Genomic DNA, 24,060 nt, shown 5'->3' on the forward strand with positions numbered 1-24,060 from the left:
CTGATATTTAGCTGGGCCCAGCATAACTCTTATCTCTTATGGTGCCCTGGCGGATATCAGTTGGGACCTGCATAAGCTTTGGCGGCCTGCTCTAGCAAAATTAGCCCCAGATTTTCAGTGATGCTGCCCGCATATGGCTCAGCATTTAATATTCTGGGCTAATTTTGCTGGTGACAATCGGTGTTTCAAAAAAAAATAAAAAAAAGAGCCGACTGCTGCTGGCTGAATATCAGGGGAGAGGGGTGGAGGGGCGGGAAAAGACCCTGTCTAAACAGTGGGTTACTAAATGAAGACAATATTTCTTTTAGCTCATTTCCATCAGCAAGTGATGGCTTTCACAATTCTACTTGGCTAATATTTATTGGCTTCCTCTAAACCTCTTTTGAGATCAGCTATCTTAATTATGTCTTTCACAATAGATTCTATTGCTTGGTTATATACCGCTAAAAAAAAGCCTGCAGTTTCTTTTTTTTTGCAAAATCTTTTTTATTGAAAATTTTCGGAGTACAGTCCAAACAAAAGTAGCATCACTTTCCCAACAACCCACCCAAGCCCTCCCTCAAACCCCTCACCCCCTCCCTCTTATACAAAACAAAGACTGAAAGCAAAACTATAAAACCTTAAACAGTTAAACCCCTCCCCCCTCCCACTGGAGAGCTCCATGCCCCCCCCCCTTTCCTACCCACACCATAAGGACAACAGCACACAGGTTTACAGCTGTAATGGAGAGGAGTCCGACTGCCAGGCAACATAATTATCCCAGATTTTATGATAAGGGACCAACCAACCTCTGATGCCATAATGCCATTAGTTTACACATTAAATGTACATAATCCTTATGACAGAGTAAGTATCGTTGCTCAGAAACCGTGGTGGTATGCCAGTGTTTTGCCAATACTAGGCTAAACAATTTTCTGGCGGGGTATATATCAGTATGGGAGCATTAAGTAGAAAACATTCCTTCAGCATAGGACAGTGATTCTGGGTAATGTGAACTATCAATTGGCCCACCATATTCCAAAAGGGCTTTAATCAGAGGACACAACCACCATATGTGTTGAAAAGCCCCTAAACATCTACAGGACCTCCAACATAGAGTCTCATGATGTCATAAATCTGGGACAAGCATTGAGAAGTCATACATTTTGTAGCCATTTTCAATTAATGAGGAGGCAAGTAGAGTAGAAAAAGACATTTATATAATGTTAACCATGCAGGACCAACCTTCTCCCCAATTCCTGCTTTCATCGGTCCCTATAGCAATCTTCAGGAGCCTCCCTCATATCCAATTGCTCATAAGAAACCTTAGGAATACAGTTTTCTAATTTGGGTACAAACATTAGATTAAAGTCCCCACCCATTAATAAAGTTCCTTCCAAATTCCTCTGAATACAAAGTTCAAGTTTTTGAAGGAACACCCCCTGATTTTCTTTGGGTGCATATACATTAACCAAAGTAAACCAATGGCCCCCAATTTTGGACACCAGAATTATAAATCTGCCCTCAGGTTCCCAAATCACCTTTTTGCAGTCTACCTGTACCCCTTTTGCGATAACAATACCAACTACCCTAGATTTTTTATTCCCTTTATTGGAGGCCAGATAGATCTCCAGGAATCTGTGATGTCTCAGAGCATATTTTTGACAGGGTAAAAAACTGGTTTATTGAACAAAAGCAATATGAGCTTTGAAATGTAAAAGTTCCCAAAACTGCAGATGACTCTTAGACCCAACATTAAGCCCTCTAGCATATATCGATAAAAACCTCAGCTCAGACATTGTACCCATTAATTACAAATACCATATTGCTGCAGGAGTAAGGCTATCCGACCCCATTTGCTCCCAGTAGACACCCAGGATAGAAGAAAGACCCCCTGCACCGCTGGTGCTGATCACTGTGGTTACCTTGCAGTTCACCCCCTCCCATCTGTTCCACCCATCCCCCCTCCCATCTACCCCTGTTCACCCCTTCCATCTCTAAGTCCCAGATAGACCCTCCTCTCCCCAGCCTGTCCGGATTTCAGGAGGAAGGGCTCTCCACATGCTCAGGCCATACATACCGCAATCATCCAAACAGTAACACCAACACTTATCCAATCTAAGCAATCAAACAATAAGAATATTAATCCCTTGACCCAAAACAAAAAAGCCAACAGTGGCCAACATTCTCAGGACACCCTTATAATGTCTGAAAGGTGCCTAGTCACCGGCTGGAAAACTGTTCTCCAACTCAGATCCACACCCCATTCTGAAGGCTCCACCTCATGTCGAAGGTCCAGGATGTGTGGTGGCCTCATTAGTCTGCCCCTGGTGCAACCCACACTCTGCTAATGAGGCCAGGGAGGTCATGAAGCTGAAGATGGGGCAGGCCCTTTCCCTGGAGCTGTCCCCTGAAGAAACTGTTCCGCACCTTCTGCAATTTTCTCTCCAGATAAAACATTAGTGCAAATGGATGTCGCCTCCGATACTTCACATTTCTGTCCCGTAGGTAAAGCAAGACTGGTTTCATCTCCACTCTCCTTTGAAGCATCACAGATGCTAGGTCTTGATACAATTCAGTCTCAAAAAGTATCCCACTTGAGATTAGGTTGGGCTCTAGCCGCCTTCATGACCGCTTCCATAGTTTTGAAATTTGAGAAACAGGAAATTATATCTTGCGGCCGATTTCTGCAGGGTGCTGTGAGGGCTCAGTGCGCCCTTATAGTGCCAATGGTATCAGGTGAAACTGAAGAGGTATCAGTGGAGAGTAGCATGGTAGCCACCTGCTGGACCACCAGCTCACAATTGACATATTTGGACAGTTTGGGGACACCATTCACTCGAAGATTCAAGTGACATCCCCAATTCTCCAAGTCCTCCAGCTTATCTAACACGTATGTTTGCTGCGCATGAAGGTCTGTTGTACGCATATTTTTGAAGCTGAAGCATGAAGGTCTTTTATTCGCAAATTCTTGAAGCTGGTCCTGGTGTTCATCCAGGCATTCTTCATGATGTTCATCCATCTGCGTCCAAGTTACACAATCTCGCCCCAGAGATCAGCAGCTAATGTGGAGAGCTTGGCCTGCACCGATTTTATATCAGCTCTGATTTCATGCAGGGGATCTTTCACTTCCATCATTAGCTCCGGCTGGGCTGGTGCAGATATCGCTGATTCCAGAGCAGTTGGCAAAGCTGGAGAGGGTGTACGCTGCATGCCTTACGCCACCATCTTGGAGGCTCCTGTGCATCTAGGCATGAAAGTAAAATTTTTCAGAGCTTTATGGGTGTTTGAGGCCATCCAAACTTTACAGACGGTATCCACAAAGGCGCCTTGCATCCATGCTTCTATTTTGTGCAAATTATATGCTTTTTGGACAATGAAGGAGCTAAATTAAGGCTCGAGCATACAGAACTTCATGTTCAGCCGACCATCTCAGATGGTGACATCACTTCCTCTCTTCTTTTCATTTTTCTGGAGGAGAGTGTGGCACAGTGGTTAGAGCTACAACCTCAGCACCCTGCAGGATGTGCCTCTCGCAATGAGAGATACATCCTGTAGGCAATCAGCCGATGCCAGTGCCTCTCCTTTTCTCCGCATCCTCCCTGCTGGCACCCCCCACTGGCGGCTCAGGGCCCATCTGGAGAGCCTTCGTGCATGTGCGGACATCAACATGATGACATTATGCATGCATATGACATCATTGCATAGACATCACACACTTCCAGGATGCCTTGAGCCGAGGCCAGTACATTTAGTGTGCCGCAGCTTGACAAAGTTTGCAGGACACTTGTTTAACCATTCCCCATACACATTCACACAGTTGTGATTTTATAAACTTCTGCCATATCTCTTCTCAGTTGTCTCTTTTCTAAGTCAAAGGGACCTAACCTCTTTAGCCTTTATCTTATAAGGTATTCTATCCTTACCATTTTTGTCACCTTTTTTCTAGTTCTGATATATCCTTTTTACAATGGAAAAACTAGAACTGGATACAGTAGTGGGGAATTAGAAATTTATTTATTTAGTTATTTAGAAATCTTTTAACCTGCTTATACCTAAGTGGTTCATAGAATACATACAGCAAAGTATAACATATATTATCCCAGGACAAGCAGGCAGCATATTCTCACAGATGAGTGACGTCATCCACGGAGCCTGGTACGGACAGTGCAAAAGTGTACTGTCACTTTAACTTCTTCAGAAGTTTCGAGACCGCCCATACCATGCATGCATGAGTGCCTTCCTACCTGATGTTGGCTCACAGGACCTTAAGTCTTCTGTGGAGCTAAGAAATTGTGTTTATGGAGTGTCTCCAAATGCGCAGTTTTTCTTAATATTTTTTTGCTGTGACTCAACCTTCCAACGGTAGCCCAGCCTGAGCATAGCTAACCATGTAGAAATACATTTCTCCTTCCGTATCCACGGGGGTTAGGGGCAGAGCCGGCCCACGAATATTAAAAAAACGTGAATAATATTTGGGCCGTTTCTGCCCCTAACCTCCACTTCTCCCTGGCTATTTTAAGCCCTGTAAGCTGCCCCTTAAGCCTTACCTGGTGGTCTAGCGGATTTTCGGGGCAGGAGCGATGTTCGCATTAGAGAGTTGCGCGGGGACAGAAATCCCACCCGTCCCCGCCAAAGTCCCACCCGTCCCCACCCGTCCCCGTGAGGAATCCCACCCGTCCCCACCCGTCCCCGTGAGGAATCCCCTCCGTCCCCGCCCGTCCATATAAACTTCAGAAATAGTTATTTCATTTAATTATGCTACTGAATTAAAGGCTCTGGTAGAAACCCATTTACAAATAAGCAAAAAGACTTTATTAATTTGAAAATATTATTTGGGAAGAATACATACTTTGCAAATGGGTTTCTACCAGAGCCTCTAATGTTTATAAATTTTTATCAACACAACTAATATACTACTTTATCCTGAAGCAAAATAAAAAAAAAGAAATATAATTCTTTTCCTACCTTTGTTGCCTGGTTTCTGCTTTCCTCATGTTCTCATTCAATTCCTTCCATCCACTGTCTCTCTTCCTTCTGCATCTTCCATTTGCTCTGTTACTGTGCCTCTCCCTTTCTTCCCCCTTCCAAATTGGTCTGGCACCCATCTTCTTCTCTCCGCTCCCCCCATAGTCTGGCATCTGTCTTCTTCCCTGCCAGCGTCTTCTCCCTACTCTCTCTTCCCCATTTCCTTTCAGCGTCCTTCTCCCCCCATCTTCCCCATGTCCTGTCAGCGTCCTTCTCCCCCCTCTGTCTTCCACATGTGCTTTCAGTGTCCTTCTCCCCCCTCTGCTTCCCCATGTCCTTTCAGCGTCCTTCTCCCTCTCTGTCTTCCCCATGGCCTTTCAGCGTCCTTCTCCACCCCCCCCCGTCTTCCCCATGTCCTTTCAGCGTCCTTCTCCACCCCCCCGTCTTCCCCATGTGCTTTCAGCATCCTTCTCCCCCTCTGTCTTCCACAAGTGCTTTCAGAGTCCTTCACCCCCCCCCCCCCCTTCCCATGGTCTTTCAGCGTCCTTCTCCACCCCTTTGTATTCCTCATGTGCTTTCAGCGTCCTTCTCCCTCCTCTGTCTTCAAGTGCTTTCAGAGTCCTTCCCCCCCCTCCTGTCTTCACCATGGCCTTTCAGCGTCCTTCTCCCCACTCCTTCTCTACCGCCCCGGGTGCAGCACAGCCGGCCAGGTCCCCTTACTTTTGTGGCACTTCCCCGACCGACTGACAACAGCGCCGGTCCGACAAACCTCCCTGCCCTTAACTGCAAATCTAAATTATCTTATTACAGCTGCTGTAAGAAGATAATTTAGATTCGCGGCTACAGGGCAGGGAGGATTGTCGGACCGGGGCTGTTGTCGGTCGATCGGGGAAGTGCCACAAAAGTAAGGGGACCTGGCCGGCTGTGCTGCAACCGGGGCGGGGTGTGGCGGGGCGGACCGCCCCCTCCCTTGGTAGCCACTCGAACCGCGAGGCTACTCTCCTCCTTACCTGCACTGCCTGCAGCACAGAGCCAAACGGAAGTCTTCCCGACGTCAGCGCTGACGTCGGAGGGAGGGAGGGCTTTGTTTAAGCCCTCCCTCCCCTCCGACGTCAGCGCTGAAGTCGAAAAAACTTCCGTTCGGCTCTGTGCTGCAAGCAGAGAAGGGAGGGAGAAGAGCCGCGCGACTGAGTACATCCAGCCCCGCAGGAACCCCGCGACCCTCGGAGGCGTCCCCACGGGATCCCCGCGACACTAGGGGGCGTCCCCACGGGATCCCCGCGACCCTAGGGGCGTCCCCACGGGATCCCCGTGACCCAAAGGGGGAACCCGCGGGATGCCCGCGGGTCCCGCGGGATTCCTGTCGTCCCCGTTCCCGTGCAGCTCTCTAGTTCGCATGCTCCTGCCCCGTGCTGATCGCTCATAGGAAATGGCTGGCTTGAGCTCCCGTCGTAATCTCGAGAGTGGGTTCAGAGGGTTCTTCCATCACTTGACTAATAACATTCTTCTAGTTTTTTGAATTATAAAATTGTTTGCCATAAAATGGTTAAGAACCGTATTTTCACCCATATACTGCGCACCTGTGTAAAACGCGCACACGGGTATAGCGCGCGGGGAACAGAAATTTATGTAAAAAAATTTTACTATAGCGCGCACACGCGTATACCGTGCATGCCGCCCCGACTCTCCGTTCACCGCCCCGACTCTCCTCTCGCCGCCCCGACTCTCCTTTCGCCCGCCCCAACACTCCTGATGTCAGAGAAAGGGCGGGACCGCCGAAGAGGAAGCAGCGCAGCGCAGGGCTCAGAGAAGGGGCGGGACCGCCGGCAGAGGAAGCAGCTGGGCTCACTGGCATCCGGAAACAACGGTAGGCAGCTTCTCCATGCGGGAGGGGGAGGGGGGGAGGCTGTGGGGGTGCGAGCGGTCCTTCGGGTGGGGGTGCGAGCGGACGTCGGGGGGGGGGGAACTATGTAAAAAAAAATTTGTACAACGCACTCACGTGTATAACGCGCAAGGTTATGCACGGTTTGTAAAATCGTGTATAACGCGTGCGTTATATGCGTGAAAATACGGTAAATGGGTACAGTTGTTTTTAATTTCAAACAACACTAAAACAAGAGGATATTCCATGAAACTAATGATTCCCCCCTCCCCTCTTTTATAGGCAGTGCACAATCTAGCTTTGGAGTCTGACATAGCTGAATTCAAGTTCCTAGAGGAAAATTAATGAACTGTTAGCCAAGTAGAGTTGTGAAAACCATCACTTGTCCCTGGAAATGAGCTATGATAAATTTGTTTTGTATTTTGTAACCCAGATTGACCACTGTTTACCGGTAGATAGGGTATGTTTGTTCAGTTATTTGTTGTATCACTATTTTATGAACAAAACAACAAAGTAATATACAAGTCAAATAAATATGAACCAAGAGAAAAGCCAATATAAAAATAAGAGAGGAGAAACTAGAAGTAGACTGGGAAATATCACAGGCAGCAACATCTGGGCATGATGTACCTTGGTTCAACTCAGCATGGCTTTTCCTAGGATCACTTTTAGCAACATATACAATTAAAAGCTTAAAACAAAAGTAGATAAGCCTTGTTTGTTTTACTCAATCTTAATTTTAGAAAACATTTTAATGCTGAAGCAGACTTTTTTAAATCTTGTATTACTAGCTCCTTCAAGCTAAAACATTTCATTGACAAATAGAACTAGGTTTCCTTTTATATTCACAGTTTATCTGTACCTTATTTTCTATTCATCAACCTATCAACCAGTTATTCCTCGTAGGTGGTGAATATTTTGCCCCTTTTTAACAATTTTAACCCATAGCAGTGAATATTGGTGCACTTTATTATAAATGCATAATTCATGTTTTTTAAAATGTCTTAAGATGATTTGATTAGTCTTGGATAAACTTGTGGTTTGAAAGACTTTTTTTTTTTTTTTTTGCCATAGTCCTTTTTCTCATTAATGTATTATACATGCCAATTTTGATCTGGAAGAGGCACTTCATTTTCCCACTGTACTAAGTGTTTGTTATTTGAAATTCTTAGTTTTACAGACATATAAACTGAGGAGTTTGAGGTCATTTGCTGAATCATCTTGAGTCTAATCTTATGAATGAAAAATATGCAGTACATCCCAACAGAGCTGTTTTAGATTGCTGCATTTCATGCTGCCTGTTTACCATTGTGCTGTGGAGCTACAGCTGATAAATCTTAACTGCATTCTCTTTGTTTCTATAGGATGATGTAGTTTTACTAGGAACTGAGAATCTAAGCAGAAAATGAGCTTAACATCCTGGTTTTTGGTGAGCAGTGGAGGCACACGTCACCGCCTGCCTCGAGAGATGATTTTTGTTGGAAGAGATGACTGCGAGCTGATGTTACAGGTAATTGCATCAGCCTGCCATGTGTCTGACTGATCAGAACTTGGATGTTTATGTGCCTGATTTATTTCCTTTAGGCTAATTATCATATTTTGTTAACTTGTCATTCCTTCTATTAATTTTTACCTTTTTCAGGCAACATTTTTAATGATTCATGTCTTCCCACATTGATTATGCAGGATAAATATCCTTTAATAGTATACAGAATCTGCTCCCATTTGGAAGTAATAAAGTGTGAAAGCTTGTTTAGTATTATAAAGCTGCAATTGATTTGTGTTTAATCAGTTTATCAAAGGCCAGGGTGGATTTGATTTAAATCGATTTTAAATCATGATTTAAATCACTAGTCAGACTTGATTTAAATCATGATTTTCTACAGACTCATTCTTGTTGGTATAATCTTAATATTTACAACCAGATGCAGTGTTTTCTCCAGAAATTTTTTCCAGCCGGGTGGCATGAAAAAGTAGCCGGGTGGGGCGGGATGGGGAAATTTGGTGGTGGTGAAAATTAACCCCCTCTTTTACTAAGGTGCGCTAGCATTTTTAGTGCGCGCAAACCCCTGAACTACATGGGAAAACTAACGCCAGCTCAATGCTGGCGTTAGTATCTAGCGCACGTGGCAATTCCTCCGCGCGCTAAGCGCACGCTAAAACCACTATCGTAACTTAGTAAAAGGAGCCCTAAATGTGTACTATTTTTATTAGTTAATTATTATTATTATTTTCCAATGCTCAATATGTCTTCCTTTTCTAAGGTTTGACACTTGTGCCAGAATATTTTTACTAAATTTAAGAAGTATTTGCCCTCTTTCAAATGGTATAGAGGTTAAAAAAAGGGAAAGGCATTAATGAAATCATTAGGTTCAATCTAGCCATTTATTTCTGCATGAATTTAAACAACTAAAAAAAAAAGATAAATATAGCTCATCCAGTCATACAAGAAGTGGCTCTACAGCAGGGGTGCCCACACTTTTTGGGCTTGCGAGCTACTTTTAAAATGTCCAAGTCACACTGTACGTAGAGAAAATGTTAATTATCATTTATATTCCGCGAGTTTTCAAAGAGGTCAAGGCAGACAATTCTACGCAATGTCAACTTAGGAACAACTTTACAAAAATAGACAAATATATCCCCTTCCTTTTTACTAAATCGCAATAGCGGTTTTTAGAGCAGGGAGATGCACTGAATGCCCTGCGCTGCTCCCAATGCTCATAGGCTCCCTGCGCTAAAAACCGCTATTGCGGTTTAGTAAAAGGGGGCCATAGTGCAAAATATAGACAGCAGATATAAATTCTCAAAACAGACACATTTTGATCACTAAACTGAAAATAAAATCATTTTTCCTATCTATTTGCCTGGTGATTTAATGAGTCTCTGTTTGCACTTCCTTCTTCTGACTATAAATCCAATATTTTTTCTTTCTGCCCCTCACATTTTCTTTCTGTCTCTTTCTTTCTCTCTCCCCCTGCCCCCCCAAGCCATCGCGCCAATTTCTCCACTTCCCTGATTCTTTCCCTACCTCTTAAGCCACCATGCCGATTTCTCCCTGCTTCCATGAGCCAGGCCAGGTATGTACAAGCACCGGACTCACAAGACTTCACCTCTGATTTCAACACTTCACCTCTGATGTCAATTCTTACGTCGGAGAGGAAGTTCCAGGCCAGCCAGACAGCGATTGGCTGGCCCAGAACTTCCTCTCTGATGTCAGAATTGACGTCGGAGTTGAAGTCTTGTGAGTCCGGCGCTTGTACGCGCCTGGCCTGGCTCAGGGAGGCAGGAAGAAAAAGATTGCCAAGGCAACACGATTGACTCACATTGCCTTTGCGATCTACTGGTCGATCGCGCTCAACCATTTGGGCACCCCTGCTGTTATGGTATCCTGTCCTGACCTGAGGAAAGGGGTTTAGTCCCCAAGAAACTGCCTTATTTCCATTTCCTATTTATAAACTTTAATCAATAGATACAATACTACTTGATTCTACGTAAAGCAACAAAAAAATTTTTTTCTACCTTTTGTCATTTCTGCTTTAATCATCTTGTCTTCACTCTTTTTCTAGCCAGCATCTGTCCGCTCTGTCTTCCATGCAGCATCAGCCCCTTCCATCCACTGTCCGCCCTCTCCCCGTTCCATATGGCATCTTCCCTCTTTTTATGCTCCTTCAATAAACTGTCTATCCTGTGCCCCTTCTCTTCTCCTTTGTACATGATTGATTTCAGCTCTGCCACCTCTCCATTTTTCTCTCTCTGTCACCACCCCGTCCCCTATGCTCTGGCAACTCTCTCTTCTCCTTTCTTTCCTTCGCACTCCACAGTCTGGTATCTTCCCTTCCCTGATTTTCTGACATCTCCTCCTTCCTTTCCCCTTCCTTTTCCCTTAGTCTAGCATACTTTCCTCCTTCCTTCCAATCCCTGGTATCTCGTTTCATTCCCTCCCTCATCTTCTTGCTCCCTCCAGTTGGGTGCAGCAAGTCTCTCCCCCTCTGCTCCCTTTCCTCCTTCTGTCACCCAAGCCTGGCGTCATGAACTTCTTCAGGCAGCAGCATTTACAATTCGCTGCTGTTGCCAGCTTCGGGCCTTCTTCTCTGTCGGGTCCTGCCTTCATGGAAACAGAAGTAGGCAGGACCCGGCAGAGAGGAAGGCCTGAAGCTGGCAACAGCAGTGAATTGTAAATGCTGTTGCTAGCCGAAGAAGTTCATGACACCAGGCCTAGCATCCGCTGCAGACTGCTACTCTCTCCCCCCCTCCCCCCCACGAGCCTCCTATCTCTCCCTCCCTCCCATCACGAGACTCTAAACAGCACTCCTCTACTCTAAGCAGGCTGCTTCAGGGCTTTCTCCTGCCGTGATTCCCTCTGGCACATCACTGATGAGGGAAGGAGGGAGAGATAGGAGGGTCGGATCGGGTTGCGGGGGGCGCCCGGGATGATGATGAGGCTGCTGCTGCTGCCAGCGAATCCAGCAAGGGTGAGGCCCCAAAGCACAGCACTGGTGGGCCCTCCCTGACCATTTCGGGCCCTAGGCCTGTGCTTACTGGGCCTATCCTTTAATCCGGCCCTGCTTCCCCCCCATATGCCCTGACATCTCTCTCTTCCACTCCATGGTATGGTATCTCCTTTCCCTCCCTCCCATGGTCTTTGCATCTCTTTCCTCCTTTTCCTGATCTTCCTTCTCCCTCCTTTCCTCTTTCTTCCCAATTGGGTGCAGCAGCATTTCTCTTCCCCCTCCCCCCATTGGGTACAGCAGAAGCAGCATTTCTCTTCACCCTCCCCCTAATTGGGTGCAGCAGCATGACTCTCCCCCCCCCCCCAATTGGGTACAGCAGAAGCACCAGCATTTCTCTTCCCCCTCCCCCTCTAATTTGGTACAGCAGCATTTCTCCTCCCATTCATCCCCCCCCCCCCTCGGTCTCACACACCCATCAGATTCGCTACAGACAAAGGCAAGTTGCAAGTTTCCCTTCGTCGCTGACCTATCTTCCAAAGGTCAGCAACAGAGGGAAGCTTATAACTTGCTGTTCTTGCTTACTTCGGGCCTTTCTCATTGCCGGGTCCTGCCTTCGCGGAAACAGAAAGTAGGCAGGACCCGGCAGCGAGAAAGGCCTGATTAAGCAAGAGGAAGTAAGCTTCCCTCCGTGGCTGGCCTATCTCCCGCATGCTCCGGGGCTCTAATGGTCCGTGCCGGCTTCTCTTCCTTATCTCCCCCCCCCCCCCGGATGTAACTTCCGGTTTCGGAAGGAATCTGGGTTCGCGTCACTTGCTGGGTTTTGTTTTGTTTAAAGTCCGGCAGGAGTCTTTCGGTGGCTCTTCAGGCTGCACGTTAAGAAGTGGCGGCAGCAGGATTCAGCAAATGACAGCCGGGCGGGCATCAAAATTTGCTGGGTGGAGCGCTCGGTTGAAAAGCGCTGGGGAGAACACTGAGATGTCATCAGACTAGGCCAGTTCTTGATGTATTGCTCTAAACAGTCCACTACTGAGTTCCATCTAACGTCTTGTGGAAGCATTAACTTGGATCCACCCATTATTTTCAGAGTTGTTGCTGCAAAATGATTAAGGAAGAATTTAGCAATTTCAGTGACATGTGTCTTTATTTCTGGGACACAGAACTTTGGCTAAGAAATGCAGCAAATGAGCACACATCCACACTGAACTTTGGCTAGGAAGTGCAGCAAATGAGCACACATCCACTTGTTATTAGCTTAGTATTCTCTTCATGCTCTTCTAAATTTCTTCTCATCTCGGATGCATTTGCAGCATTGTCTATGACTAAACTGTACACTAGACATTTGAATTTTTGTTCACATTTTATTATAGCTTTTGATGTTACTTTCTGTAAGTATTCTGCTGTATGTGCATTTCCTGAGTTATCAATTGTTTCTGCAAGAAAGACATTACCTTATGTTATTATACAAGTACATACAACAGGATCATTGTGGGCATTACTCCATCAATTAAGATGTACCAAAACTTTTAACATTACATTACTATAGCCTCATAAAAACTAATCCTTATTTCATGATGAATAACTTTAGGACTATAATGCATCTTAAATAGAAAACTATTTAGATAGAACATTTTATTTTTTAAAAATTCAATGTAAATTTTTTTTTTTTTAAATTCTGATTTAAATTTAAAAAATCCAATTTTTTTTTTTTTAAATCATGTACTGAATGAGACTACCTGCTTTATCCTAGGACAAACAGGCAGCATATTCTCACATGTAGGACTCCCTAGCTTACTGAAATGGGATGGAGGGAGAGCTGGCCATTAAGAAGAAAATAAATTAGGTAATACTGCTTAGCCAAAATGACCATCTCATCTGAAATAGGATTCTAGACAGTAGTGAGATGTGAAAGTGTGGATTGAGGACCAAGTAGCTGCTTTGCAAATTTCATCAATGGGAGTGGATCATAAGAAAGCCACTGAGGTTGCCATTGCTCGAATCTTGTGTGCAGTAACATGTCCCTCGCTTTACAACCCAACCTGAGCATAGCAGAAGGAAATGCAGGCCGTTAGCCATATGGAAATATTTCTCTTGGTGACAGGTTGGCCTAGTTTATTGGGATCAAAGGAGATGAACAGTTGAAGTGTAGTCTTATATGGTTTGGTCCTTTGAAGGTAGTATGCCAAGGCATGCTTACAGTCCAATATTTGAAGAGCTGCTTCTTCCAGATGAGAATGAGGCTTTGGAAAGAAGATTGGAAGTAGGATTGATTCAGATGAAATTCCGTGACAACTTTTGGAAGAAATTTAGGATGAGTGTGGAGAACCACCTTGTCATGGTGAAATACTGTATATGGTGGGTTGGAAATAAATGCTTGAAGTTCACTGACTCTACAAGATCAAGAAAACTATTTCCATATGAGAAATTTTGAGATGAGTAGACACTAGTGGCTCAAATTGTGGCTTCATCGCAAGAGGATTGTGAGAAATTGCAAGAGGACCTTGTGAGACAGAGACTGGCCTTCAAAATGGCAGATGATGTTTAATGTGATCAAGTGCAAAGTGATGCAAGTAGGAAAAAGGAACCCAAACTATAGCTACATGTTGCAGGGTTCCACATTAGGAGTCACTGCCCAGGAAAAGGATCTAGGTGTAATTGTTGAGGATACATTGAAATCCTAAGCTCAGTGAGGTGGTGGCTAAGACAGCAAATAGAATGTTAAGAATTATCAGGAAAGGAATGGAAAACAAAGATGAAAATGTTAAAATGCCTGTGTATTGCTCTATGATCTAGCCATACCTTGAATACTTTATTCAGTTCTGCTCGCCATATCTAAAAAAAGATAGCAGAATTAGAAAATGTACAGAGAAGGGCAGCAAAAATGATAAAAGGGATGGGACGACTTCCTTATGAGGAAAGGCTAAAGTGGCTAGAGTTCTTCAGCTTGGAGAAGAGATGGCTTAGGGGTGATATGATAGAGGTCTATAAAATGATGAGCGGAGTGTAAAGGATAGATGTGAATTGCTTGTTCACTTTTTCCAAAAATACTAGGACTAGGAGGCATTCGATGAAGCTACCAAGTAGTAGATTTAAGAACATTAGAATTGACACAGCTGGGTCAGATCAGTGGTCCTTAGGTCAAAGACCAGTGCCCTAACTGAGTCTAGCCTGATCTGCTTACATTCTGGTTCAGCAGGAACTTGTCTAACTTTGTCTTGAATCCCTGGAGGGTGTGTTCCCCTATAACAGCCTCCGGAAGAGTGTTCCAGTTTTCTACCACTCCCTGGGTGAAGAAGAACTTCCTTATGTTTGTACAGAATCTAACCCCTTTTAACTTTAGAGAGTACTGTGTCCTGTTGCTCATACAACGTGTATTTAAATTCTGGAATTCATTGCTAGAGAATGAGGTGAAATTGGGTAGCTTATCAGGGTTTAAAAAAGATTTAGATAATTTCCTTAAAGAGAAGTCCATAGCCCACTATTGAGATGGCTTGGGGAAATCCACTGCTTATTCCTAGGATAAGCAGCATAAAATCTATTTACTACTTGAGATCTAGGTAGGTACTTGTGACCTGGGTTGGCCATGTTGGAAGCAGGATACTGGGTTTGATGAACCTTTGATCTGTCCCAGTATGGCAATTGTTATGCTCTCTCCAAGACTTCCTTCTCTCTCGAAGGTCTCTGTATATGGACTTGCTTCAGCAACCGCTTCCCTGGGAACCAGAAGTGAAGAGTAGTCTGTGATGGTGGCTGCAGTTGGCTGCCCTCTCAAAGGCATGCCTCTCTGAATTTCCTCCTGCTAGGTTCTAAAGATTGATGCCATCCTTTACAGTTGGGGGGAAGGGTCATTTCAACAGACACCCAGTTCAGGGTCGTTGGGCACTGGCTCAGCAAAAGTGGTCATTTATATCGACTAGAACTCAGCCATTTGACTAGTGCTGCGGAGAAGTCTCAGGAAGACAAGGCAGTCAGAATCTTCTCAGACAATTCGACAGCAGTGGCCTATGTCAACAGGTATGGAGGCACCAGAAGCACCTTATTATACCTAAAAGTTCACCTTCTCTTTCAGTGAGCAGAAGCTCAGTTGCATGCCCTCTCAACTGTGCACGTTACAGGAGTGGAAAATATGCAGGCTGACTTTCTCAGTCGGCAGACTCTTGACCTGGGAGAATGGTCACTGTCCACCCCCTAGAAGTTCAACTCCATAGTTTAGCGATGGGGCATCCACAAAAGGATCTTATGGCCTTGGCTGTAGTGCTGCCCGATTCGCAATTCACTTCGGGTGAATCGATTCGAATCGATTTGTTTTGGCAAAAAATCAAACTTACCGAATCATCGGCCCCTTACTAGGGACCCATTTGGGCTTTCCCTCTGCCACCAGAGTCCTTCCATCTAATGTAACTTCTGTTTTTGTGAAACCGAAAGTTACATCAGAAGCAAGGACTCTGGTGGTAGAGGAAAAGCTCAAATGGGTCTCTGCTAGCAGATTAGCAGCAGGAAGGCTCTCTTCTCCCTGGCCGGAAATATTTCTCCTCTCTTCCCCCGCCAGGCATAAACGGTGGTAACGAATGCAATTCACTATCCTGCTGCTACTCCGGGCATCTTCTCTCCATTCGGCCGCCCAAACAGAAACAGGAAGTTTTGAGGGCAGGCTGCAGTGGAGAGAAGATGCAAGGAGTGGTGGCAGGAGTGGAGCGCTAAATCACTCCCGCCATCAGCAACATGTTGTAACGTTAGAATAAAAGTAGATCGGGGGAGATGGGCTTGGGGAAGATGGGCTTAGTGGAGTTGGTGGACTGGAGGAGAGATGGGGAAAAGATGGATTGGAGAGATGAACTTGTTGGAGGGGGGAGATGGACTTGGGGGAGATCATGGAGAAGGGAGAGGGAGAGATGGACTTGGAGTTGGTGGGCTGGAGATGGAGAGATGGGGAAAAGATGGATGGGAGAGATGAACTTGGTGGAGGAGAAAGATGGATGGTGGAGGGGAAGAGATGGACTTGGGGGAGATCATGGAGAGGGGGAGATGGACTTAGGGGAGAGGGAGAGATGGACTTGGGGCCCAAATTCATCCTCCTCACAACACTGGACGATGAGGGCCAAGGTCTGGCGCTCCCTCCAGGGCTTAAGGAGGTTAATGTGGTAGACTTGTTCCTTACCCTTGCCATCCTGAACTTTGTAGTCCACCTCATTAACTTGCCGCACAATCGTAACCGGACCCTTCCATTGAGCAAGGAACTTATGGGGGTCCGTGGGAATTAGCACAAGCACTTGCTCTCTCATATGTAACTGTCTTTCTTTAGTTTTCCTATCATAATAGGTTTTCTGTTTAACTTGGCTTCTTGCAATATGAGCTCTACCTTTTTCAACTAAATGACTCAACTTCCATTTAAGATCCCCCAGGTAGGATATTATATTCATCTGACACTCCGGAGGAGGGTCCCATTTGTCCTTAAGAATATCCAGCAGCCCTCTGGGTTTCCGGCCAAACAGCATTTCATAAGGGCTGATTCCTAAGGAGACTTGGACCTTCTCCCGACTGGCATATAAAACCCAAGATATCATTAGGTCCCAATCAGTAAGCTCCTGCCCCGCTACCTTCTTGAGCATAAGCTTAAGCGACTGATTAAAGCTTTCCACTAACCCATTCTCCTGGGGGTGGTAGGCAGCAGTCTTTATATGTCTGATGCCAAACCTCAGCCAGAATGCCTCCATCTCCCATGAAACAAAATTACTACCCTGGTCAGTGAGAACCTCCTTTGGGAACCCCACAGAACAGAACAATCCAATTAACTTTCGTGATGTTCTGAGAGGAGGTTCTTCTCAATGGAAAGACCCACGGGAATCTGGTGGCTATATCCATTACCACTAGAATATACTGATAACCCCGGGGTGTTCTTTGCAGGGGCCCTACAATGACCATGGCCCACCTACCTAAGGGTTCCTCCACCCACGGAATGGGGATCAGCGGAGCTCGGAGAGGCTTCTGTAAAGCCAATTTTTGACAGATGGGGCAAGAGGCGCAGAACTGCATGAGCTCTTGACGTAATCCAGGCCAAAAAAACCTTTGCAGGATCTGTGCTTCTGTAGCCTCCACCCCCTTTGACCTGCCAGAGGGTGATCGTGCGCCATCTGTAAGACCAGGACCCTGAATCCTTGTGGAACTACCAACTGCTCTACCCTGTTGTCCTGGCCCCCAGCAGTACTAACCCGATATAGCAAGCCACGTTTAACCCTCATGTTAAATGCTCCCTTGTAAGTCTCCCCCACCTGTTGCCACGCGGCCCTCAAGGTGGGGTCAGCCTTTTGCTCAGCCTGAAATGTAGGGAAGGTCTGCAATACCTGCTCTGGGAGAGAAGGAACTTCCCGTTGCTGAGAAGTGCGAGCAAAGCTTGGCTCCGCTGCCATTTCTGACACTTCACTTGCACCTTATAGGGGCATGACCCTCTTCTCTTACCCTCTTGAAACAGCTCCCCCTGAAAGGGGAAGGTATCCCCAAGTGTCTCATCAGTGGTTTTCTGTCTAAGACTCTGGGCACGGGTATTAACTAGAGCCTGACCAGGGTCCCACGCTCCCGATCAACCCTCCCAATCACATCCTAAAATCATGTCATAAGGTGCTCTAGGAACCACTACGACCAATAAATTATCCTCCCGTGCTTTGTACTGCACCCTCGTCAAGTAGGTTGCATAGTCATGAATATCACCGTGAATACACCGAATGGATACTTTAGGGCCTTCTGGACAAACCTCTTTCTCCATCTGTATAGTAGTCCAGACCTGACCTTTTATCATTGACTGAAAGGCTCCACTATCCAAAAAGGCCACTATAGAGTGACCCTCTTCCTGAACCGGCACCTGATATCCCCCCTGGGAAATATCGGAGGAGAATTCAACCCCTAACAGGTTCATCTTTCTCACACACCTGCTCTGCACATGTCCCGGCTCCCCACACCTAAAACATGTAATAGCACTTCTACTGGGCGCTCCTGTGTCCTGCGCTTTCTTCCTAGGCTCGTGAATACTTTCCTAGGACTTACTACGGCCACCTGCTTGAGTCATTGGTCCCCTTCGTGCAAAGGTACCCCCAGGTGTGCCCCCTTCAGACCCTAAGGAAGTAGTAGAGTCAATGTAAACTTCAGCCAATTCAATTACCTGGCCTAGTGGACGACTCCCCTGCCTTTGGATCCAGGCCTTGAGGTTCTTTGGCAGAGCATCCAAAAATTGCTCTAAAATCACCTCAGTTAACATGGCCTGGGGATCCGTCAGACAGGGATGTAGCCACCGCTCAGCCAACTTCCTCAACCTATGTAGGAGTGCTTTAGGCCTTTCCTTGTCACCTAATTGTGCACTCCTAAACTCCTGTCTATAGTGCTCCCTTGTGAAGCCTAAATAATCAAGGATGTGATTTTTAATGGCGCGGTAGTTACTGGCTAACTCAGGGCTGAGAGTCTGATAAGCGGCCAACGCTGCCCCAGCGCCATTCTTTCAAACACCACTAAAAAATCATCTGGAGCATCTGTAGGTCCCATTTTACACAGTTGCATGTTTGAAAGAAAGTTCAGTCCTACTGGTGCTCCTGTTACTGCCGGTAACCCTGTACTTGGCCCACCAGTAGTTGTCCCTTGTAAATACTGGGCGAAAGTTCTGGTCTGGTCTCCCATGGCTTGCACCAGCTCCTCATGATGCCGACCGGACTCTACCTGGCTCACCTGCCAGAGATCCTGATTGGCCTGCAAGACAACCTTCAAGTCCTTTGGTCTGTTTTTGTCACTCTGAAGCCAAGAGAGTGAATAATTGCTGCAGATCCATGATGTACCTGAAAAGCAACCACAGAAATAGAACCCAAGTGTGGGTTGTTTATTTTTTTTCCCCCAGAGAGCTAGCCCCCAGCTCCCGCCTCCCAGCGATGCTATCAATCCCAGTATCCTTCACCAGCTGTCCCTAGGGTACTCTTACCAGACAGACTGATGAGTCTGAGCCTTTGGGATTGATAACTTGGGCTGGCGTTCTGGAACACTGCTGGGCTCCCTCTGGTTCTGCTTCCAGGTTTTGCTTCCCCGGCTTCCGGCAGTCACGGACCTTTCCACAGCTTCTTCAAAAGATTTTGTTTTCGTTGCACAGTTCCCAGTCCAATAAACCAACAGGTAAAACTCAAAATACCAAAACAAAACACTGGTCAAACTCTGCATTCAAAACTTCAATACCCAGTTAAGTGTTTCTTCCTCGCAGTCTCCAACATTAGGTAGAAAAATAAAATATCCCACTCCTGATACCAACTTTGTCACCATTTGGACAATGGGCCCTGAGCCACTGGGACAAGAATTACTCTTGTGCGCCGCTGCGGGCAGCACAAGGAAAAGAAATGAAGAGAAACACCGCAACACCGGGTAAGTAAGGTTTCTTGTCAAAAACTTGGGTTTTATTCTTTCACTCAAAATAAACATAAAATTTGTCAGGATGTTTTCTGAATATAGGAATAGTCCCAAGCAAACAATAATCAAAAATATATAAGCAAACAGTCTTTCAGCAGATTCTGTCCAAAAATATAGTTCCAACTTCATAAAGCACAAGACTTTCTTCAAAACTGAGCTGATTCCACAGCCAATACACAGTTCATACATTTAAAGAAAAATCTCCAAAACCAAAAACAGTCTTTAGAGCTGAATACTTCAGCCTTAATCAGAGCTATGGTTTTAACTCCTCCAGCGGCGGACATGCTGGCCAGGAAGTGTGCTCCACGTGATGACAAACTGCCAAAAATAGGCCCACTATCCCACTACTTAATACGCAGGGCAAACTCCACTGCCTGGGACAGGCACAGTCCTTTTCTCTCACAAAGAGAAACAAAAGGTTCCAAAAACAGTTACCACAAAACTTGGAAGTCACTTAAATAACAAGGCATCAGCTACTCACTCAGGCAATAACAGCTGCTTGCTTTTCATGCAACAAACTTCCAGGAGGACTAATAGTAAAATTTAAAGATTTTGTTTGAGCAGTTTAAAAGAAAAATAAAGTGGTTTTAAATAATCAAAATAACAGAATAAGAGTGACTAAAGAAAAATAGAAGGTAAAAAGAATAAAAAATAAATGAAAAGGCTAAAAGATGATGAGAGGTAACACAAAACCGTGTCTAATCTGGCGCCATTAGAGATACTCTCCCCATTTATGAGGACCAGATCCATTATCACTTTTCCCTCGTGGGTTCCGTCACCATTTGTCTGAGCAGATCCTTTTGAAAGGCATCCACAATCTCCCTCCTACTTTCCGTTTCCACAGATGAAACTTTCCAGTCCACATCCGGCAGGTTGAAGTCTCCCAACAGCAGCACCTCCTCCTTCTTTCCAAACTTTTGGAGATCCACAATCAGATCTTTATCAATTTGCTGTGATTGGGTCGGAGGTCTGTAGACTACACCCATGTAGATAGAAGTTCCATCTTCTCTTTTCAGAGCGATCCATATCGCTTCTTCCTCTCCCCAGGTCCCTTGCATTTCAGTCGCTTGGATATCAATCTTTATATAGAGAACTACTCCTCCACCTTTTTGACCATCTCTGTCCTTCCTAAAAAGATTATATCCCGGTATGCTTGCATCCCATCCATGGGATTCATTGAACCATGTCTCTGTGATAGCAACAATATCCAGGTCTGCCTCTAACATCAGGGCTTGCAGATCATGAACTTTGTTGCTTAGAATGCGAGCGTTTGTGGTCATCGCTTTCCAGCTATTTTTCAGCAGTAATCTGCTTTTTTGTATAGTTTTTTGTTTAGTTTCACTTCCCGTTGCAATGCTAAGAAGTGAGTTGCTAATATTGTTTATGTTGCAATCTTTACTACCATCACATCTTGTCTTTTCCTGTGGGTGGCCTCTATAATTGTCCTTCATACATATGCCACCCCCACCTTCTAGTTTAATGCCTAGAAACATATTACCTGAATTTCTCAGCTAGGATTCTTTTTCCTGCCATGGTAAGGTGCAGCCCATCATTACAATATACCGTATTTTCACGCATATACCGCACACCCATGTAAAACGTGCACACGGGTATAGCGTGCGGGAAACCTAAATATATGTAAACAAATTTTTATATAGTGCGCACACGCGTATACCGCGCATGCTGCTCACCGCCCCAACTCTCCTGTCACCACCCCGACTCTCCTGTCGCCGCCCTGCCCTCTGCCCAGAGTCTCCTCTGGTCCCGACTCTCCTTTCGCCGCCCTGCCCCGAGTCTCCTCTGGTCCCGACTCTCCTTTCCAGCCCTGCCCCGAGTCTCCTCTGGTCCCGACTCTCCTTTCCAGCCCTGCCCCGAGTCTCCTCTGGTCCCGACTCTCCTTTCCAGCCCTGCCCCGAGTCTCCTCTGGTCCCGACTCTCCTTTCCAGCCCTGCCCCGAGTCTCCTCTGGTCCCGACTCTCCTTTCCAGCTCTGCCCCAAATCTCCTCTCGTCCCGACTCTCCTTTCGGCGACCTGTCCTGCTCCCAGCTCTGTAAGCATGGGTGTTGTACAAATTTTTTTTTACATAGTTCCCCCCCCCGACGTCAGATTCATCACCCCGAAGGACCGCTCGCACCCCCACCCCGAAGGACCGCTCGCACCCCCCCAGCCTCCCCCCCCCCGCACAGAGAAGCTGCCTACCGTTGTTTCCCGATGCCAGTGAGGCCTGCTGCTTCCTCTGCTGGCGGTCCCGCCCCTTCTCTGAGCCCTGCGCTGCTTCCTCTGCTGCGGTCCCGCAAAAAAAAATTTGTACAACGCGCTCATGCATATAACGCGCATGGTTATACTCGGTTTGTAAAATCGTGTATAACGCGCGCGTTATATGCGTGAAAATACGGTAGTCTCTTGTTGTTCCATGTATTGCCCCATCCTCCTATATACCTAAAGCCTTCTTGATGACACCAGGCTTTGAGCCACCTATTGAAGTTCTTAGTGTTCTGTACTCGTTCCACATCCTTTCCATAAGTAGGCAGTACTTCTGAAAAAGCTAACAAAAGGTTTTAACCTCTCTCCCAGTTCCCAAAAAGCTTTCTGTGCTGCAGGTTATTGTTGGCTAGGTCATTTGTTCCGAGGTGCATAACAACATCAGGGTTCAAAATCTTTGCTTCTTCCCTAATTACTGACAGTATTTGTCTGGCATTCCTGGTAGCTGAGGTTCCTGGAAGGCATTTCACTTCTTTGAGTTCTTTGTCCTCCAAGGTTAATCCCTCTGATGATGGAATCCCATAGCAGTAATACTTTTCTGGTTTGAGCTTTTCTATATGTGCTCTGAGAGTGCTTTTCTTCACAAGTCTTTTACTTAAGTTTATGGAAGCAGAGCTCTCCTTATGCATGGTTATTGTCATTCTTACCAAAAGTAGTCTCAGCCTTCCATGTCAATTAGGAAGTCTGTTTGCCTAATTTTCACCATATGGGGCCTAGGAAAAAGAATAAAGTGGTACATTTGCTGGATGTCAAGCGAGTAATTTTCCAGTACTTGGAAGTTGCCAATGAGTTTCGCGTATCGGATCACCTTTTTTGTTCTGACCAGTCATGCTAAGAAAGAGAGGCCAGTGTCTAAAGCCTTGCTTTCCAGATGGATTTGCACTCCACTAGAAAATTTGCTACCTCGTGGATGGAGACTCGGGCAGATTTGCCCAAGGAATTCTGTTGAGTAGCTACTTGGTTTACCAGTTATACCTTTACCAGGTTCTATAGGATGGACATTAGCAGCCAGAAAAAACGCCACTTTTGGTCTTCCATTTTGAAGGCAGGCTCAGCGAGCCTACCTTAGACTCCAGGCACTCCTTTGGCATGTTCCTAGCATTCAGGACCACTAGATAACATTTTACTAGAAAGAAAGAGCAGGTTCTTATCTGAATCATTTTTCTTGTAGATGCTTAGTGGTCCTATTGCCGCCCCCTTCCCCCCCCCCCCCAGGTCAATGGACTTCACCTGCCTTTTGCCTTAAGATCAGTCTGAATTTGGAGAATTCTCTGCCTCTCAGATAAACCGAGAGGATATAAAAAAAGGAAAAAATATTCAAGACTGTAAAGACTAGTTTACATCTCTGCTTAAGTGTTCGAGGTTTGTGCAGATGAGGCTAGAGCTTGCAGTGGTAGGACAGGGATAGAGATAGATCCCGCAGGAGCAAATTTGTCCCCATGTCATTCTCTAGATCAGTGATTCCCAACCCTGTCCTGGAGGAACACCAGGCCAATTGGGTTTTCAGGCTAGCCCTAATGAATATGCATGAGAGAGATTTGCATATGATGGAAGTGATAGGCATGCAAATTTGCTTCATGCATATTCATTAGGGCTAGCCTGAAAACCCAATTGGCCTGGTGTTCCTCCAGGACAGGGTTGGGAACCACTGCTCTAGATAGCAGGACATTCGAGTAGCTAAGAGCTCTATATAAGCTTAGTGCTGATTGCACACAGTTTTTGTACCTGTTTTGAATGTTGTAATGTTAGTGAATGTTACAGAGCAGAACTGAATTGTAGTGTCGGATGTTTCCCTCCTTCCAGTTATGTCTGTCATTATGTGCTACTTGATTGCTTTTGTACAAACTGAGTGGGCAGGAGCAGCTACCCGGGAAGGAGGTGAAGTTTAAAAGATGATTGACAGCATTCTGCAAGCAACTTACAAGTTCAGATGCAAAACCCTAGTGTTCAGGACCACTAGACACATCTGCAAGAAAGTAGGTTATTAAGGTAAAAACCTAATCTTTCTATAGTTTGACTTTATAGAGATCCTTTTTCACAGTAGCATGAAATTTTTTTTTTTTTTTTTTACACACTGGTGGTTGCTAA

At 45.7% G+C, this 24,060-nt stretch overlaps 1 protein-coding gene across 10 annotated transcripts in view; it reads left to right on the forward strand.

Moving 5' to 3' along the window:
• The window catches only part of CEP170 (centrosomal protein 170), a 283,085-nt gene that overhangs the window by 46,796 nt on the left and 212,229 nt on the right, over window positions 1-24,060 (forward strand). For all 10 annotated transcript variants that reach the window (XM_033937690.1, XM_033937689.1, XM_033937691.1 and 7 more), the window contains exon 2: window positions 8,194-8,339. In XM_033937690.1, coding sequence (XP_033793581.1) covers window positions 8,235-8,339 — 105 coding nt within the window. In that variant the 5' untranslated portion in view covers window positions 8,194-8,234. The remainder of the gene's footprint in view (window positions 1-8,193; window positions 8,340-24,060) is intronic.

This window comes from Geotrypetes seraphini, chromosome 3 (genome assembly GCF_902459505.1).
Source record: "Geotrypetes seraphini chromosome 3, aGeoSer1.1, whole genome shotgun sequence".
In the NCBI taxonomy this organism is placed as follows: Eukaryota; Metazoa; Chordata; class Amphibia; order Gymnophiona; family Dermophiidae; genus Geotrypetes; species Geotrypetes seraphini.